General features: G+C 38.3%; 1 protein-coding gene across 2 annotated transcripts in view; it reads left to right on the top strand.

Annotated features, from left to right (window-relative positions):
* The window catches only part of htr4 (5-hydroxytryptamine receptor 4), a 140,554-nt gene that overhangs the window by 81,161 nt on the left and 37,803 nt on the right, over window positions 1-21,590 (top strand). For both annotated transcript variants that reach the window (XM_056250346.1, XM_056250347.1), the window contains exon 6: window positions 7,232-7,788. In XM_056250346.1, the coding sequence (XP_056106321.1) occupies window positions 7,232-7,788 (557 nt within the window). The remainder of the gene's footprint in view (window positions 1-7,231; window positions 7,789-21,590) is intronic.

Here is a 21,590-nt window from a genome sequence, read left to right as displayed (position 1 = left end):
TGCTAAATTACTGTCATAAAACAAACAAATTGACACAAGCTCCGGCTTTTTAAACAGCACACTCTTTATACATTTACATTTACATTACATTTAATCATTTTGCAGACATTTTTTATCCAAAGTGATATTACACATGAGGAGAGCAATAGCAGCAATTAAACCAACAACAGGGCAAGTGTTTTTTTTTTTGGATAGAACAAGAGCTTGGACAATAATTTGTGTAGGATGCTCCGATAGGAAAGGCCTGATCTTCCTAGTGTTGTATAATAAGGCATATCTGCAGAACCGGGCAGTTCTAGCAATGTGGTCTGTGAAGTTCAACTGTTCATCAATCACAAATCGGCTGCCCTGGATGGAGTTATGGTTGACGAACCTAGCTGAATGGAGAAGTTGAGCTGGTTGTGTTTTAAGTGAAGGTGGTGGTCTTCCATCCAGCAAGAAATGTATATCAGGCAGGCTGAGATGTGAGCAGCTTCTGTCGGATCATCTGGTTGGAATAAGAGGTGGAGTTGTGTGACATCAGCGTAGCAGTGATAGAAACATACATGTTTCTGAGTGACAGATCCTAGTGATGACATGTAGATGGAGAAGAGAAATGGTCCAAGCACTGAGCCCTGAGGCACACCAGTAGCTAGATGTTGTGACTGAGACAATTCACCCCTCCACGGATCTACTTAAGAGGTAAGACTTGGACCATTGGAGTGCAGTTCCTGAGATTCCCGTCATCTTTGACAAGGAGGATCTGTCAAGCTGCAGATATATCCAGCAACATGAGTACTGAGGATTTGGAAGCTGCTCTTGCCAGTCTTAGAGCTTCAATAACCAAGAGCAGGGCAGTCTCAGTTGAGTGGCTGCAGACTGGTTGTTGTCCAGGAGGTTGAAAAAAGTTATTCTTTTTCTAGATGTGCTGGATTTAGAGTGGGTTTCTTAAGCAGTGGGGTTAACCGTGCCTGCTTAAAGGGGTCATATAATGCCATTTTTGTACAAGCTAATATGATTCTTTAGGGTCTAAATTAAAACTTTGTAATATACTTTAATTAAAAATTCTCATTAGTATTGTAAGAAAACACTTATTTTACCTGGTCAAAAACAGCTCTGTTTTCAGCACGCCGTTTCAGTGCATATGACTTTAAATGATCATGAGCTTTGCTGACTCCGCCTCTCTGTTCTGCGCATACACCGTTTGTAACACAATAACACAATAACCACGCGTTGTTCATTATAAGCGTGGGATTATGAATTTTATTGAGAACGTTGTACATAGAAAACATGCTGTAATGTACCCTGAGTGTAAACCGACGCATTCATCGTGAAGCGTGCAGCTGGCGATTTGCAAAGATTATATAAATATTAATATAAAGATTAATAAAACGTTACACTCACTTTAGTTCTTCTGAAGGTTCAGCAGGAAGACGAATAGGTTCCGATCCTTTATTCAGGTGCAGCTTCTCAGCAAAACCAGCTTTACACTGATCCTCGTTTATAAAGCAGTCCACTGAGAAATGATTCGGCAAATATGAAAGCATTGACGTTGCTCGTGGGGAATATTCCCTTCGAAAACAAACTCAGCCACTGCGTCTTCAGCGGTTCGGATTTAGGAACATTAAAATGACTGCTGTGTTAATTATTGCACCCAAGAACAGAACACCACAATCGCTTAGACGCCATTCTGCTCATAGACAGTGCTCCAGCATATCAACAATGACCGCGCCGGTCCGCGCATACTATGATTGACAGGACGAGCGAGGGCGGGTCTGTGTTGAATCACTGCTGTCAATCATCAATCGCGGGAGGGGCGTCCGTTTTATTGACGTCACAAAAACGAACGGCTCAATTTGAGGCAGGGGAAAACATATAAGGAGATTAAAACAAAAACACTGGATGGATTTTTATCATTATATGATGGTTGTGTACAGGCACTGCCAACACACATTTCAGTACAATCAACTTGTAAAAGTGCATGTACCATTATATGACTCCTTTAAACGATGTGGGAAAGGTACCAGTGTGAAGAGAGGTGTTGATGATATGAGTGAGTGCAGGTACAACTGAAGGAGAAATGGCTTGAAGGAGATGAGTAGGTATAAGATCAAGCGGACAGGTAGTAGAATGATTGGAAAGGATGAGTTTGGAGACTTCTGCCTTTCGAGAGCGGAGAGAAAGAGGGGAGAATGTGTGTGTCAGCTGTTAAAATGTGCAATGCGAATTGTGGTGTGGAAAATTGGATGCTGATGAAGAATGGAGCGAAGTCATCAGCTGTTAGGGTTGATGAAGGAGGGGTAGGAGGAGGGTTAAGAAGAGAGGAGAAGGTTTTGAAAAGTCAGAGTCAGAAGAATTGTTAATGTTGTCATGGTAGTAAGTCATTTTAGAAGTAGAGACATTAGCAGATAAGGAAGAGTGGAGGGATTGATACAAACGAGGGTCAGCGGGATCTTTGATTTGCGCCACTCCCTCTCTGCAGCCCTGAGTTTAGAACGATGTTCGCGGAGAACATCAGATAACCAGGGGGCAGAGGGGTTGGCGTGGGCTGGCCTGGAGGAAAGGGGGCAGAAGTTGTCTAAGCACGATGTTAGAGTGGAGAAAAGAGTATCAGTTGCACTGTTAGTATCAAGTGATGAGAGCTGATTAGGGTGAGGAAGTGTGGATGAGACCAAAGAGGATAGGCAGGAGGGTGAGAGTGAGCGTAGGTTTTGCCGAAAGGTGACCTGCGAAGGAGTGTGTGTGGGTTTCTGAGCCAGGTTGAGGTTAAGAATGAGGAGGAAGTAATCTGAAGTGTGCAGTGGAGTGACCATTATATGGTCAGTGGAGCAGTAGCGCATGTAAATAAGGTCCAATTGTTTACCTGATTTGTGAGTAGCCTCAGTAGATACTCGCTTGAGGTAAAACGAGGCAAGCAGAGTGTGGAAATCAACAGCCTGAGGTTTTTCTAGGTGGATGTTAAAGTCTCCAAGAACTACCAGAGGAGTACCATCCTCAGGGAAGGATGAGAGTAACACATCCAACTCCTCCAAGAAATTTCCTTGCTGACCTGAGAGGCAATAAACAACTACAAAATGGATTTTAATAGGGATGGTGATACTGATTGCATGCGATTCAAATGAACTAGTGTCACACAGAGATGGTAAAGAATTAAATTTTCCAGTCAGGCGAGGGGTGTGTGAAAAAGTAAAATTTGTGGAGAGGGCTGCAGGTGTGGCAGTGTCCTCTTTATGATCCGCACTGTACAGTATGGATAACTGCAAGACAGTAGAGCTGATAGGAGCAGCTATATAGAAGAGAGAGACAGACTTTGAGACACTTGCCTCTTTGATTTGTATGTGCAGCACCTTAGACGAGCTATCAAAGTCCAATAGAGAGTGACGTCACTGCAGTGACAACCTGAATGGATTTAATGAGGTGAATGTCACTCCCAAAAATAACCAAATAACATGATTAGGCATATATTATGAGCTGCTGTAGCTGACAACTGTAGCTGCAATGTACACTGTTAAAAATTACCTGTAAATTTTACAGTAAAATACTGGCAGCAGGGTTGCCAGCCAGTTACTGTATTTTTTACAGTAGCGTCTGTAATTTAATTTACAGAATTTTACTGTATTCTCTGATTACAGTATTTTTTAAATTGTTGTATTTTTTACAGTAAGTTACATTATTCTCTGTATTTGCTATATCTAGAGGAAATATGTAAAATGCAGTATATACAATATATTTTCCTGATGGCTGAATATTAATGACTGGCAGCTGAATTTGAAATGTTAATTATTCATCAAATGCAAATTGTTTTTAAATACATTAAGTGTTGTATAATGCACAACTTAATTCCCCTAAAACAAACAAATTATTCAACATCCTAATCTTGAAAAACAGGTCAACATTTGTTTAATTTATAACTTTAAAATATGCATGAAGAAAAGTAATAAAACAGTGTATTTTGTATATTTTGATTTAATTTTTATTTACAAACTTGTATTTTTTTTTAAATGGACATGAAATTAAATATTTTTTAATTACTTGAAACAAATTAGCCGTCATGGCCCTTCACACAAAGAAGAAATACGCAAACGACATACATTTAAAACAAGTTGACCAACATGATCATAATAAAATGGTTCTGAAAAACACAGACACGGATGAATTTTCACCACTTCATTACCAGACAAACATATCCAAACAACAAGGCCCCAAGTGAGTCCAACAAACTTCTGATCAAAAATGGAGAATAATTCAGCTCCAGATGCTGTTCCATCACAGGATGCAAAGAGTGGCTAGAAATATTGAAAAGGACAATATATTAGATAAATTACAAAACATAATGATATAGTCAGAGACAGATAGAGGGATGACAGATACAGTTAGAGACAGATAAAGAATATTAAAAGGTTACAATTAAAGAAAAAATAGATCTTTGTGTGTGTGTGTGTGTGTGTGTGTGTGTGTTACTTACATTTCAGAAATTCCACTGATAACCCATCACTTTGCTGGGAAGAGTGGCAACATGTGGGTTCACTGCAACCTGTTTCTTCTGTACCATTTGCCCTGTCGTTTTAGATGGCAATTTTCCTCTGGACTTCTTTGTTCCTCTCTCCGGATTGATACATACAAAGCACCTAAAAGGCCAGGAAACAGAAAATATGTAATTAATACTCATTAACTCAACAGATAATATATCTAAAGGCAAGTTCTGATACATGTGTAAAATGCAGGTACTGAAGTTGTTAAGAATTCAATCATTACCTTTAAATGAACTCCAAGTGCCTCCTCCTGATTGCATATAATATGCAGTGAACAGTATGGCAAGGCCAGACAGGAAGCTGGGCTGAATGCTCTCCTCACACACAACTTGGCCTTCCAGTGTCCACTTGTCAAAGTGTCTCCTAAAACAATAGCACATGTGGCAAAAGTTATTTTTTACTACCATTTTTATTTTTCAGCTTTTTACATTTAAACTATATTTTAGTATTCAGAGTGCAGGAACTCTTTCTTTTAAATAAAATGAACAAAGGCATTATACAAACAATAAGCTAATTACACACACAGAGTAGGCTATAGCTAATATATATATATGTACTGAAATGTAAGGGATTTTTACACCGGCATATTAAACATGCGACAAAACTGGTATTACACAGCACCATTCAAAATGTAGGCTAACGTTATATGACACACATCCTCTGTGAGTCTGACGCAAGGTTTTAACAACGCCGTTTTAATTTCGGCGCCCATTTTAACAGATAACTTGATTTTGATTTGATTTACACCATAAAATAATCACGACGAAGTGTGCTGATCAACACGAAGCTCGTGTGAATACCGACTGTTGTCATTAAAGCATGTAATTCTTAACATAGGAGTCCGTAACGTTAGATCCCGAGGAATGTGTGAAATACTACCGCGTCCGCGCTGCTAAAGCCCTGCGCAAGTCTCCCTCGCGCCCCGCGGTCGGAGGATGTGTGATCCGGGGTTAAGTTACCAATATGAACCGCGAATATAACGTTACCTTCATAGTCTACGAGTAACCCAACATGAAAAATAAGAAACTGAAATAATAAGTCACTTACCACAGAGTTGAGAATCACTCCTCTTGCCGCCGATGACACGACCGTTGAAGATCACAATGCCTCCGAAGATTTGAAATTTACAGCAATATTCTGTATTTTGAATCAAACCGCCGCGCGACCCCAGAATGCATTGCAGTTTACAGCAATATGCTGTATTATTAGAATACAGCCAGCTGCTGTAAAATAATGCTGTAATTTTTACAGCAATTCATTACAGTGTAGGTAATGGTCTGACAATATACATTATTTTACAACCAATATCTTAGAGAGCAGGGTGGCCGATATAATGCAGATAGCTATGGTATCACACTATTTAATTTAGAGATAGATAAGGAACTAAACACTGTAACCACAGTGCACTCGGTAATCTGGTAAATCTGTGCACACTGGGAATCATATTTTTACATGAAGACAAGGTAGTGCTAATTTTATATACAGTACACAGTGAATATGATATGAATATGATATAGCGGCACACTGGATATAGCGCAGCATAGGTTGGTTAAATCAAGGATTTAAAGTTTGTCAAACATGCATGCCCAGTGACAAAATAAAAGTCACTCCTCCTACATATCGGTCAAACAGAAAAACTTATCGGCTAATGCCAATATTTATTTTAAAAAAATATTTAAAAAATCGCCATGGTTTTCACTTATATTTGGCCATAAAGATGAAATTCAAAAATAATTATGGCTAAGGGTCAAAAGTCATCACTCATGATGTTTTGAATGTTTTTTGAATCATGATTTAAATCATCACACCCTGAAAGGTTAATATGACTTTTAAAAATATTTCCACTCCAAAGGACATCATGCATCAGAGGGTGAATTTAAATTAATTCTAGAGGAGTGTAATTAATTTACCAGTTACAAACTTAATATACCTGATATAGTGCTGTACATCATAGTATTTGAATGTCAAGCATGTTTCATTAATATGAAGAGGTGAGAGTCTCTAAATAGTGTATTTGGGGAGCAAGCTATTTATAGACTCATGCCCTCTAGCTAAGTTCTCTTCCACATCTAGAGGTCCTTGTGTTTTACCAGAAGAAGTATTGTAAGTAGCCACCTCTGCTCTATAAAGGTCTCCTCAAATGACTGTTCCCTGAAGCCAAAGACATGCAGGGCCCAACCTAATGGTAATGGTAAATAATGAACGGACACAGAGGGAGCGCTAGAAACCTAGTAAAAGAATTTCCTTAACTCTTAAGGCCAATCACACTGCACCAACAGACACGTTTGTCAGGTTTTGTCAATCAGCCTGTTACCCCTGACAGCATCTGTTGGCATTGGTGGATGCTTGTTTTCGCTGATTTAACATTAAATTGGAATTTGTCTTGGAATGTCTGAGAAATGATGCACTGTGATCTGGTGACTGTCAATGTTGATCCTTGTCTGACGGTGCAGTGTCAAGTAGCCTTTAAAAATAAAGCTTCTTCATTGGCATCTATAGTTCCATGAAGAATCTTTAACATCCATGTTAACTTTCCATTGCACAGAAGGTTTCTACTTTATAGTGGAAAAAGTTTTTTTTTTTTTTTTAAAGGTTCTTCAGAAAACCAAAAATGGTTCTTCTATGGCATCACTGTGAAAACCCCCTTTTGGAACCTGTAATTTTTAGTGTACATTCTTTTGTGTTTGCGTAAGCTGAATATGTTAACATCTTCTTGACAGATAGAGAAGCGGAAGTTCTCCGGCAACTCCACTGTGTGTGTGTTCATGGTGAACAAGCCATACGCTCTGACCTGCTCAGTCGTGGCCTTCTACGTACCGCTCATCCTGATGGTACTGGCGTACCAACGCATTTACGTCACGGCGCGGGCACATGCCCGACAGATCAGTATGCTGCAGCGGGCCGGAGGAGCAGCGAACGCAAACAGCGCAGACCACCAGCGCAACCACCGCATGCGTACCGAGACCAAGGCGGCCAAGACTCTGTGTATCATCATGGGCTGCTTCTGCCTGTGCTGGGCCCCTTTCTTCATCACGAACGTGGTGGACCCCTTCATAGATTACAGTGTTCCTGAGCAGCTGTGGGCGGCCTGCCTCTGGCTGGGCTACATCAACTCCATGCTCAACCCCATCCTCTACGCCTTCCTCAACAAGTCCTTCCGTCGTGCCTTCCTCATCATTCTCTGCTGCGGACACAAGCGCTACCGCCGACCTTCACTTCTAGGCCCTGGAACGACCTGCACGGCCACGCAGATCAACGGCTCTACACACGTCCTGAAGTAAGTGAGACAAGATTTATATTTCCCTCGTTCTCTCTTTTTTAAGGTGGCTCTGGTAACGTGTACACTTGGAAAAAGGACAGATTATGGTCAGGAACCAAGGTCAGGAACATCTCATCAACAAAATACTGACAAAAATGTCCCTTAAAAGGGTATTTTCTGTTGATACAATAACGTAGACAAGACAAAAAATAATTGTAGTCAATTCAGAGAAAATTTTACTAAAATTAATGCATATAACATGACGAAATATTGACTAAATTTAAGTCAGCTTGAAATTGTTTTTGCCCTATCTACGGTATTTTGTAAATGCATGTTATAGATAATATTGTGAACAGTTGGTCCAGGACTATGTTTCTTTTTTTGTAAATGTTTATTAATGTTTAATCAAAAGGTCAATCGTTTTGTGAAAATGACTGACTTCTCTCTGTTGACTTATGAAGGACTTCTCCAATCATTTAGTCTGCTTAAACCCACCCATAATAAACTGCAAGCTCGCATTATTTTTTTATTTATTTAAACAGCCACATCGTAAAATCCAATCAGTAAGAAAAGACAAAAAATTGCCCGGTCCATAATCTTTCTTTGATTTAGAACGCTTTCACACTAGCACTTTTGGTGCTTACCCGGGTTTGTTTGGTTGATGTGAACGCTGTTTTCCGAACTGTACCCCGATTTAAAAAGGTGGTCTGGTGTACGGTTCATATGATGTCTGGTACGGTTTGCTGCTGATATGAATCCAACCATACTACATTGTGGAAATGAACGTATGTTTCTATAACACTGGGACTGATGCACTGCAAGAAGAGAGAATGTGTATCTAATTTATGTTTGCCTTTAGCAGAAATGGACTCCTGTTTTTATTTGCAGTGCATTCATGGCAGATAGATGACGCTTTAGAAACAAAACCAAAGGTTCAAAAACCAAAATATAAAAGTGAGGCGAGCTACTAATTATCAGTAAAGTATAGAAGACTTCCAGATTGATTCATTTGCATATACTACTTCTTTTCATTGGTTGCTTGGTGTATTGGCTTGTATTTGCCTTCTGGTGGTCATTTGTAGACGTTCTTGGAGCAACAGGCAGCAAAGAATAAGTCCATGTCTTGCTGTGTACACCTTTCACATTCACTGTCAGGTGTAGTTTTCTACTACTTCATCAGGCATTTATAGTTTCCTCACCTCTTGACCTAACAACATTTACTCAGAAAACAGCACAGCATGAACATCTGTATATTGTAGCTTCTGCTGTTATGTGTCATGGGAACATAAACCCGAGCTTTGGTCATCTCAGTTAGACTGCACGTCTGCTAGAACTCTTAAAACTCTTGCTCCCCATCTGCTTTATTTTTAAACTATACTCAGAAACATTGTGACAGAGAAGGGTTATTGTTTCACAAAAAAAGAGCCTTTCTGTCCTGCAATATTTTGGCGTAAAACTAAGAAAAATTGTCACTATCCCACTTTAAGTGTTGTTCATCCATTTACTTTATCACAAAACTTTGTCTTGTCTCATAAAACCTTTTGCTGTTTTATGCAGTTATCCAATATGTCTTAAAGGAGTTGTATATTATTTAAAAAATATTTATATTTTGCAAAGGTCCATTTCTGACATTTTTTGGAACCAAAGAACAGTTTATATGACTAATTTCGTAGCTGCTGCTGTGCTTTTAATGAATTAATAAATGGTTCTGCTGTTAGGATAATAGTATTTATGCTATTGGGTTTTACTTGGCAGGAATGATGGTCAGTCATTTTAATGAGGGTACAAGATTGGTTTAATCTTAGTGTGGGAACACTCACACACTCACTCAAAATTCACACACTCTCAGAAAAGAAAAGGTACAAAAGTTGTCACTGGGTCAGTATCCTTTCAATAGGTTCTAGTAGTGGCTTTTGCACTGGCTTGTTCTAGGAACTAGCCACCAGGGTGGTTCCCAGAGAACTAATAGTTCCCCTAGGAACGTTTTCCTGGTTGCCTTCGCACCACCGGTAGGAACTCTGAAGTGACGTAAGCCGTGCTTGTTGTTGTAACTTTTATTTGCCGACATTTATTTTGAAGGTGCTGAGAATGCCAGAGCCTGAACACACAGCGCTCCCATTCTCTGTCTTCATTAATATACGACTTGTTTAACAGTCCTGTCTAATATGTTATTAGATAGAACTGTTATACAGAGAAAGTAGACAGTATATGAAAAATTATTAGCGTTTGCCGTGTGGTTGATGCCCAATGTTGCTAGCTGAGCAGAAATACATAATCATGCTTTGCTTGGTCCAAAGTCGCGTTGTATTAAAGGTTCTCCTTAGCTTAAAGGTTGAGAGGTCTATTTATCACTGGTTTCCATGTTTGTAGAGTTAGTTTGTGGAATAAATATATAGGCTATAATCTGTGTGTGTACACAGCTTTTTCTTAAAATGGCGGGTGCTGGTGTTTTGCATGCATTCGGCTAGTCAGCCTAGTACACTAACGTCACTGGTAGTTCCTATAGCACTGGTTTAGACCCTACTCTGAAGTAGGAGCTCATTTAGTTTTCATAATTCAACAAACTATTTTATCTCAAAAGGTCAAGGACTATTTGATCTGTCATGATTTGACCCTTTAAACTTTCCTGTAGTAATGTAGGTTACAACGTCGCTGGCATGTTGGTGGTGACTGCTCTGATAGAGGTGATGTGTAGATCAGAGGATGAGAGGAGCGAAAGATGCTCTTTGCTGTGAGGGGTCTGTGGAGGGGAGCTCCCTCTGGCTCTAACCACAATGTTGCATGATATTTTTGATACAGCAAAGATTAAAGATTTAAGACAGATGGTCAAATCTCTCAAGGGAAATCTAGAATGCAAGGATGTAACTTGTTATTAATGCAACCAGACATGAAAGAAAGATGTACAATATGCTGAATGAAGGCCATAAATAAAATACATTAATATGATGTAACTTATTGTGTTGTTGAGGAGCACATAGTGGCAGTGTGGGAGCAACTGACCATTTTTCATTTCAAATATAATTTTTTTCCTATGAGTAAAGATTATATTTTACAGCCGACCAGAGCAGTGACACATTCTTTTTCTTTTTCTTTTTTTTCAAGTAAAATGTACAGCATGACATAAGGCTATCTTGCATTCCTGTCTGAAAATGTTGTCCTAATCATATCCCTATCCTTAAACCTAATCCTACCCATAACCTATCTCTAAAATCAGAGGAAAATGATAGGTGAATAACACTGATGTAGAAGCACCTAACCCTGGTTGTAAGCCCTTGTAAACTTGTAAACTTGTGACTCAAATGATCTGATTGGTTGATTGGAATGGTGTTCCCAGATAAACAAGGATGTTAATCCAGGAACATGTTGCACTTGGTGAAATCTTGGGGTGCTTCTCAATATCCCTCCTCGTCTCCTCGCTCCTCCGTCCTCCATCCTATGACCCGGAAACCAATCGAGCTCAGCCATCTTGAAGGACATCTCAATTCTCTAATTGCACCGCGAGGAGTCGAGGATCGAGGAGTGAGGAGGCTTCCAGAGGAGCTATGAGCGAGGATACACAGGTGTACCCTTTGCGGAAGAGTTTTATCGACTAAACATGACGCACGTATCAATTCTCCTCCCCCTTCACATCTGTCACAATCATTTTAATTTATACTTTACTTTTGTAGTTTACATAAACCACACAACTCACATATTTCAACAAGGTATCTTGCTTTATTATTATCTATTATGAATTTCTTAAATAAACAAACTTTAACAACATAAGGGCAGATCCTTTGAGCACTGCTGATGACGCAGTGAAGTGACGCTCGAGTGATCAAGTATTCCAATGTATAAAAAAGCTTTCATTCAATTCCTCCGTCCTAATTTATTTTCCTTGCAGCCTTCCCTCGCGTCCTACAGGGGGTGGAGCTGAGACGCGAGGAAAGGAAGCGAGGAAAGGAAACGAGGATGCACAAATAAGAAATGAGAAGCACCCATGTTCACCTGCATGTGCTCTATAGCCCTTCATTACAGCCAGTAGAATAGGAACTTCCTGGTTAAAATCTGATGCTCACATTCATTTAGGTGTATTTAAATGCTCACAAAGATCTATTATCAGATGATTTTAATAGATTTAAATCTGGATCTGAATTTTGCAATGCAGCACTTGAACCTTTGTATATGTAAGTTTGTTTCCACCACAGAATAAAAACATAATTAAAAGATAATTGCAACTTTTCATTTCACAATTCTGCCTTTTTTCCTTCCAATTGTGCGTTTATATTGTGCAATTCTGACTTCATAACTCGCAATTCTGACTTTTTTTCTCGCAATTGCACGTAAAAAAAAAAAAAAGTCCAAGTCCGCAGGGCCAAAGTTTAATTTGAAGCTGTTTCAGCTTTGCCTTCTCCTTACAGTTCTGACCGTTTCTTGCAGTTGTGGTAATAATGAGCACACCGTGAATATTGGTGTCCTGTCAGTTCTCGTTCTAATAATATGTTGCAAGTCTTTTAAATCACTTCATCAAAAGAGATCTGTGGATTTTGTTTCCATGGAGACTCCAATGGATTACCTCCATTTAGACAATGTCTTTATGTTTGGCCATCTCACACTACACTTTGGCATAGGGAGGCAGCTATAATGCATTTGTCAATCTATCCTTTAGTTTCTGCATTTTAGAGGGTAACTAAACCAACTTATTTTAGTTAATGATCTGTAAGAATGGGGCTTTATTAGTGCTGTTCATTAATTCGAGTATCTTTTTTGACATTTGGGTAAAAAGTGTTTTAATTCTACAGTATATGGTCCAAAAACGTCTGAGTGCTGCCCTCTTCAGGTTGAACGGTGGCTACTGCAGTTGAATTTTCCTATTGGATGTTTGCGGTTGTTCGTGACGTATATGGTTGATGGTGACATAGGCAGCTTCCAGCTCACCACGCCCTTGATACGAGCTACCACGCCCTTGACAGTATAAAAACATCTTGTTTCATCAAAACAAACCACTAGCGAGTCAGGAGAAAACGATCAGGATAGAGTATTTTTTATCATCTATATTTATAGCATTTATTTTTATAAGATTATTTCGTACAGCTTAAGTAATTAGCATAGTTGTTATAATATAGTATTGTTAGAAGCATAGGAGCATAGTATTGCACCAGTTAGGATAGCTTCAAGTTAGCGTATATTTATCTGTATTTAGTGCAGTGCGATCAGGATGGTAACGGAATAGAGGTGGAGATGGGCTTCTCCACACAGCTCGCGCTGAAAAGCGACAGTGCCAAACGCTGCTCCTCCTGCATGGACCCTGTCTATGCATGGACCTCACCACCGCAGCGGCGTCTTGATGTGAGTGATCATGTATATTTTAATCGCAATTTATGGTTAGGCTAAAATTAATCCTCTGGGGTCGACAAACTCGCCGGCGTTTATGCCTACGGAGAGCGCGCGCTATTGACATCAACTCGACAAAACTCCCGATCGCGATGCGGGAGTAAAGACCGCAGTTTGAGCCAGCGCCTGGAATTGATGTGGCCCTGTGTTCACAGACAATTCACCCTCCTCCACTTCAGGTGAAGGTCCTCGACTTCAAGTGACCGATCTGTTGCAAAGCTACTTGCGTCACTCCAGTCACACTCCATTTTAGAGTCTGATAGCAGCTGTCAATCAATCCGTCGTCCCGCCCTCGGTTCGTCCCCTCTATCTCCGCTGGGCTCTGCCCACTTTTCTAGCATTTTTCAAATATTGCCAGTGGGTGGAGTCAGGCTCTGGCCAGGGGTTTAGTTACCCTTTAAAGAGGACGAGTGAAATGGAAGTTGTTCTTAGAAGAAAATGGAATTTGGTTAGCAAATGTAACACTCCACACGGATTAATTCGAAAACTGACAAGATACATATTTCATTTAAATTAATGAAGCTTTTTTAAGTTTTTATTTGTATTTTGTATTTAATTTGTATTTTGATTTTCATTACAATTAAGTGCAATTCTGTATGTAATTTGTATTAGCCCACTCTAATGTATAAAAAAAGAATGATAATGGTAACACTTTACATGAATAAGCATGTACTAATGCCTGAATTAATACTTACTTCAACATAAACTAATGATAAGTGAACACATGAACGAGTGAAGAATGAGTCAAGAGCTAACCTTAAATATGACCGGAGTCATAGACAACCATAGGTAACCTTAAAGGAGAACTCCGGCGCAAAATGAACCTTTGGTCTAATTACACATTGTTACCTAGTCAACCGTTATCTGAGATTTGTTTTCATGATTATCGAATGTAAATAGTTTTATCTCTAAAAACAGTTTAGCCTATAAAGCTAGTATAACGCTAGTATATTGGGCATAGTGTAATGACAAATAAAAATCGCTTGTTAATACCACTAAAAAGGCTGAAAATAGACCCACACTAACACGGTAGCATAATGAGGGTCCCTACCTTCAAACCGAAGCATTGAGAACTTTGTCAGTGTCCAGACAGTTTAATAAGAAGATATTTTAAACATACAGTCAACTTCGCGTATACAGGCACAAGCCATCTTTGAAATACAGTCTTTACCAGTCGATCTACGAACGCCGATCCAAGTGCGCTGGTGAGAATGTGAACGAGCTATAAGTTGTGATAAGGTGAGCGCGAACAGCAGGCTTGGATCGGCGTTCGTAGATCGACTGGTAGAGACTGTATTTCAAAGATGGCTTGTGCCTGTATACGCGAAGTTGACTGTATGTTTAAAATATCTTCTTATTAAACTGTCTGGACACTGACAAAGTTCGCAATGCTTCGGTTTGAAGGTAGGGACCCTCATTATGCTACCGTGCTAGTGTGGGGCTATTTTGAGCCTTGTTAGTGGTATTAACAAGCGATTTTTATTTGTCATTACACTATGCCCAATATACTAGCGTTATACTAGCTTTATAGGCTAAACTGTTTGTAGAGATAAAACTATTTACATTCGATAATCATGAAAACAAATCTCAGATAACGGTTGACTAGGTAACAATGTGTAATTAAACCAAAGGTTCATTTTGCGCCGGAGTTCTCCTTTAACTACATGTTAGCACATATATATGTAATGAATGTAAAGTTCAAAAGAACAGCAATTATTTGAAAAATAAATATTTTATAACATTATAATTGTCACTTTTGATCAATCTAATGTGTCCTTGCTGAATAGTATTTCTTTCAAAACAATATCTTACACGATCACCCCAAACTTTTATGCACCTTACAGTATTATTTGTTGTACTGCATTTAAATGCTGATTTTATGAAAAAGTTCTCTCTCTCCTACAGTGATGATAATTATTTTGGGGTAAACAGCCTTAATTTTCTTGCAGAATATTTTTTTCCAAATGTAAACTGTAAACCCTAATAAGTTGGCAGAACTCAAAAAAGTTGAGTCAATCAGTTTTTTTTTTAAGTTAACAAACTCCAAGTTTACTGTTTAACCCTTGTGTTATGTTGCGGGTCAATTTGACCCGTTTCGATTTTCAAGTTGTTGGAAATACTGGTTAACCTTTGTTTTTTTTCTTGATATTTTGTGACTTTTTCTCATTTATCATGATGAACATGCATGCAAAGTTTCAACATGCTGATGTGTTTTGACATATACAAACAAAATTACTATTACGTTCGTGATGTTCGCGGGTCAATTTGACCCTCATAGACAGCCATTCAAAAGCAACTGTACAGACACAAAATAAAAACATTTATTTTCTGTATGTCAGGGCACTTCAACTCCAGTTCTAACGTGCAAGTGCATCTAAAAGTGCTCTAACCCTAACCAAACACACTTGAAAAAGCTAAAATTACAGTGTTCAGAATTATTTGCAAATTACAGATGAAAATCTTTGTCAGACACAGATAGTAAAATAAGCTCTCATTTCAATATTCAAGATATCTAAAATACCTAGCTTTTAACCAAAACTTTTATGTAGGATTTTCAAAGGCAGCTTCACAGAGCCAAAAAATAAATAAAAAACATTTATTTGATGTATATTTTTGTTATGTTTGGTTTCTCACTTCCCCGTGAGTGAATAATGAAACTAGGAAAATAGGTCTTAGGAAACTAGGGAAAGTTAACTTGGGAAAATGAAACATTTTCATTATACAGCAATTTTTTGTTCAGTTACGATGTTCAAAGCATAAAATGTAACAAAAAAAAAAAAATTACAAAAAAATATATGCAAAAAAAATCAGTATACTGTTTATTTTCCAATTTTTTCTAAACAAAACTGTTTTAAAAAAAATGTTTTAAAAACATTTTCATAAATCATATTTTCAGATATAATGTTTTTGTAATGTTTGACAAATGTTGATATTAAAAGTTTACAGTTTGTATCTAAATCTTTGTTGTTTTTCATAGTGTGATTTTTGAGGAATTGTATTAAATCCAATTAGGGTCAATTTGACCCGGTCCATAAGGGGTGTACACAGAAATCGAACAGATCACAAGGGTTAAGTTCAGCTTTATATAATCTGTTATTGAGTTCCCTTATCTTTCTATAAAGTACAATGAGTGATATTTGAGTGATACAATATTTGAGTGAAATAAACTCATTTCATTTGGTTAATTTCATCGTTCAGTTTTACAGTGTATGTCCAGAAAAGCCATTTGCTATTTCCCTTATCTGTGACACCTAGTTGGACATGGTCAGAATAATGTGTTTTGACAGTGTCCAATGCCCTTTCTGCTTCAGGTCTCTCAGTGACCACTCAAACCAAATGATTCATGGGAATGAGACACACTGCACTGTCAACAGTGTGGGCCTTATAGGGACAGCAATTACAGAGTGGCATGTCACTGTCATTTCCATGTCACAGGCCTTATGTCCCAATTTACTGCTATTTTTTTCTCCTTGTCTTATTTTATTATTTTTTTTATTATTATTATTATTTATTTTTGCATTCTCAGCTTCGAAAAAATTAAAGGTGCTAGCACATAAACAAATACATGGTATCAGTATACATAATATCACTTAAATGATTCACCATATTTATTTATGCTGTTATTAAACTAAAAATGAATCAAAAATACATTTTTGAGGGAGAGATACATATATTTGGATTAATTGTTCATCAAATCCATCTTCATGTATAAGCAGCTGTGCTTCAGTTGCTTCATCAGCTACAAACAATGCAAACAGGATGTTTGCTTTAACTGGTGGAGACTGCTGGTGCGTGTGAGACGTGTGAACTTAACAGCTTTTATTCGTCCCCAAACGAGTCCAAACGTCATCTATTATGGTTATATACAGGAATCATTAGTGCACCTTTAACTAAACAATTAAAGCAGTCCAACTTATATCAACTGCTGTGATAGAGCAATTTTTTCATACTTAACTAATACAGATAGCAGGAACGTTTCCTTGTTCATTATCAATGTTAAAACTCAAGATATTAATATAGCCTTCCAGACCTCCACAGTATACAAACACACAAGATCAGAGACACTGGTTGTTCACCCAGCTTGAACAATGAACCCACAGATGTTTGAAAGTCTTCAAAGGCCTCTCCACCACAGAAGTTGTTGTCTAAACATGTCCCACTGAAAACGGGTCCAGATCAGGCTGTGCAAATGACTGGAACGGCTCTTCAGTATGTCCTACCGCTCTTTGTTTTTCACAGCCCTTTGGAAACCTGCCCGGGACATAAATCGTGGAACTGTTTCCAAATGGTGGGGCTGTCAACATGTTAATCTGGCTGATAAACATTGGAGTGAAGTATGTTGGGATCTCAGGGGCTCTGCCGGAGACGCTGGAGGCAGGAGCTGTGGGACTGGCAAATGAGTTTAGGGATCCGGGCAGATTAACACAGACGACACAGATCTAAACACAGGCCTGCTGTCTTCCGTCTTAATTATTTAGTAATTCACCCGCAGCTCAACATGGAGATGTTAAACTCATCTGGGCAATGAAGACTCTTCTGGGTTCTGTCTGAATGTCTTAGAGGTTCAAATTAGCACTGGCAAACGTGGATTCAGGTCTCTTTACAGTTTTTTTTGGATTGCTTAAGCACGATTTTTCAAAACAGGGCCCGTGTTTTCAAAACACTACACACAATTAGCACAACCACACACCCAATTAGCAAAACACTACAGATCCTTTGCATAATTAAACACTCTTGTAAAAAGTATACACTTCTGTTTAAAAACCACACTTTGTTACCATATGAAACACACACGTTTCACATTACTATACTCTGTTTGCACGAGTTACACTCTGCTGTGATAAACCTAAAACGCTTTTAGCACTACTACTTCCCTATGATTAGAGTAGGCTACCATCAACAAAGTACAAATATAATGTAAATTCACCAAACACTACACAAGACCAATGTTGCAGACTGAAGAAACTCATTTATTTCTCAACACGCCCAAAATGTTGACATGGAGATTCATAATACTGTAACAAAATGTCACTTTACGTATTGTACTGTAAGTTTACTGTAATTTTTTTTTTTAACTAGACATTGTCTCTTCGCCCAGCTGGATCTGGCCAGAGAATTTCATCAACATCGCAGGCAATGTTGTCATTAGCAAGATACCTTGGAAAGAAACGTCTTGAATGACGAATCCATCCTTGCATTGCTGCTACGTGCTACCTCCATCTGGTCACAGGCCTCCTCCATGGCTTGGATGAGGGGTACCTCAGCCTGGAAACGGAGGTCATATACCTTCCACCGCCATGCCGAGAAAAACTATTCTATAGGGTTGAGGAATCGGTCGACCCGATTGTTGACGTGGGGAGGGGGGGGGGGGGGGGGTTTCGGTCGACCCGATTGTTGACGGGGGGGTGTAGGGTTGACTAGGTTAGGGTTAGGCATACTCGCAAGGTCTCTCGCTGTATCGGCTTAGATTTGGCTGTACTTGCAGTCCAGCCTCCCTCAGCGTCAGGCCGTGGTTGACAACGTGGTCAACCAGTGTTAAAAAGTTACAAATCTGGGTTCAAAAATCCTTGCTATTTGAATGTGTGTGTGTGTGTGTGTGTGTGTGTGTGTGTGTGTGTGTGTGTGTGTGTGTGTGTGTGTGTGTGTGTGTGTGTGTGTGTGTGTGTGTGTGTGTGTGTGTGTGTGTGTGTGTGTGTGTGTGTGTGTGTGTGTGTGTGTGTGTGTGCGTGTGTGTGTGCGTGTGTATGTATGTGTGTGTAGGTGGGTGTTATTGATTATAATCTAAAAAGCACTGAATGTGTTTGCAGTGTACTAGACAAAAAAATAATTGTATTGCATTTTACTTCCCCTGTGAAGATGTAAAACATCTGTATTTATTATGTATACTGTATATGCATACATTAAGACTCTAATTTGTTTTGTGGAGTGTTTAATGCATCTGTCTAATAACTGGCATCAGCTGCAGCATTACTTTAATTAATAATCAGTAGCGATGTAGTTCAGGCATTAATGACCGCTGTTTAATGCTTGTCCCTTGAGCTGTCGTAGAATAAAAGCAGGGTTTCGTTTGTAAATCCTCATATATTCATTATTTTTCATGTTCAGCTTTAGTGCAGAGAGTACACACTAAATGTAAAGGATCCCAAACACACAGATCAGCTACTTCAAATTGTTGTGAAAAGATCTCAGTTTTCAACAAAACTTTTTTCTGTTTTTGTGTTGTGTTTAATTTGATTCGGCTGTTTAACTGAAGCACATGCAAAGCAGAAATATTCACTGAGTTAGCAGCACTTGCTTTAGAAACTTGATTTAGTAAAAATGCAGAGTCATGAATGCCTAGAAATGCTCCAGGGTCCTGATCTAACATCAGCACTATTTTTTGATCTAGTGGATTCTTAATTGTTCTTTCAGTATGACTCTCTCAGGACAAGAGCACATACACCTGTTTCAAAATAAATGGCAACTTTTGTGTGGGTGATTTACTGGGAGGCCAGGCGGAGAAGTAAATGTGTAGATGTGAAAACTGTCTGCTGCTCTGAGAGGTTTGTGTTTGTGTTGGGCTGAGGTCTCTGGCTCGTTAGCATGTCATAAATCACCCCTATTAAGAATTATATGTGAAAGTTATGGTTGGCTTAATGAGGAAGCCCAATCATTTCTGACAGACTGCATCAAAATCCATCCCTAAAATAAACTTGCAGAGCTATTATATATGAGTCAATGATGTGACAATCATTTTGTTTTCATCTGGATTATTCAATGGAATTCATACAGACAGTGGCTTGAATACAGTCATATTTTATGATTAGCAATTTCTGAATTAAAGTATGTGTAACACAGTCCACTGAAGGCGAGTTGAACCCATGTGCAGTTTTATTGAAAACGTTAACAGATACAAAATCAACTAAAGACTTGGCGTGAATTTACTTGAAATAACATGAACTAAACTTGAAACATAAAACATCACCAACAATGGATTACACGCCATAATATGGCCTTAATGGTTAATGGCCTTAAAAGTTAAAAATGTCTAGGTGGTGTAAAAAAAAATCTCATAAAATACTGAAATTCCTGAAAACAAAATTTTGGCATTTGTAGTTTGGCATAATATTATTATTACTTCTTTAAAAATAAGAATTGACGCAGTTTTTTTATTCAAATATTACATATTAATAATTAATATGAATATTTATATATTCATATGATTTATCTATATATCAATATCAAATATAAATAATCAATATGATTGATTGTGATTGTCTGCCAAATCATAGTCAGTGTGGTTTGATTTTAGATTTTTTTAATTTGTATGGGATTAGTTAGTCAGATGGATTAATTATTTATTAATCTTTTTAAATTATTTATAATATTTACTATATATTTATTATCTAATTTATTAAGTTTTACATTTCTAATATATATATATATATATATATATATATATATATATATATTGTGTAGTGGTCAGTAAATAAAAACAGTATATGTTTTGTTTGTTTTTTATTTGAAAATGATACAGATGCTTTTGAAAAATGTACCAATGAAACCAATATTAAAAAAAGGATTTAATTCCTAACAACCTAGCACACATATTTATAAGGAGATTTTTCAAGGATTTCACCTTCCCAGCATCCTAGACATCCTTATTTGTCATTGACCCATAAACTCATTATGCACTGAACACATTAGTGGTTTGTGAGAGATGAGGGCATTGAGCTGTATCTGAAATGAGGTCTGGGGAGGCATGAAACCTACATATTACACACGAGCCTCTGCACAGTCTGCTGGTATTCACTTGAGATATCAATCGTTCAAACGTCTCATAGGGCACATCACGATGAACCAGTCAGCACATTTCAGTGACAGTCTGTTTAAAAGCTTCTTCCTGAAAGATTAGTCCTTTCCTCACCCTGACACCCCTAGATAACAAAACTAGACCAATCTAGCTATAAACAACAAAGCTGTTTACACTACAAGTTTGTGATGCATTGATTTTAACAGAAGTTTCGCTTGTAGATTACACTAAAACCTAGTGCTCTTCTTACCTAGACAGCATTTTAAGTCATCATGCTGTAGAAAGATGGGTCGCATAATTGTAGTGTTGTTAGCTTAGCATTATGCTAATGTTAAACTCAATTGCTATCAGCTGATGCTCGCCATCTCTAAATCTTAAACAGCAAGGCAGCTAATTAGGTTTTGGTTGTGAAAAGCTTTGCCCTGTGCAAACTTTAGCACACAGTGTGCGTGCAAAGCAAAGTTTAGCTACATAACACCCGGGTGGCGCTACTAAAACCAACAGCAGTTTTATGCGTTAGCTGCGCTTGAGCTGCAGTGATATATGAGTTTAAGTGAGAGACAGATTACATGCATGTCTGCGCGAGTGAGTCCTGTCTGCAATGATGGAAGTGCGTTTCACGGCACAACACACAGCCAGTGCCGATGACAGTTGG

The sequence above is a fragment of the Rhinichthys klamathensis genome, unplaced genomic scaffold, assembly GCF_029890125.1.
Source record: "Rhinichthys klamathensis goyatoka isolate OS25496 unplaced genomic scaffold, OSU_Roscu_1.1 h1tg000068l_1, whole genome shotgun sequence".
Classification (NCBI taxonomy): Eukaryota; Metazoa; Chordata; class Actinopteri; order Cypriniformes; family Leuciscidae; genus Rhinichthys; species Rhinichthys klamathensis.
The sequence above is the reverse complement of the archived record's forward strand: the minus strand, read 5'-3'. Positions and strand labels throughout refer to the sequence as shown.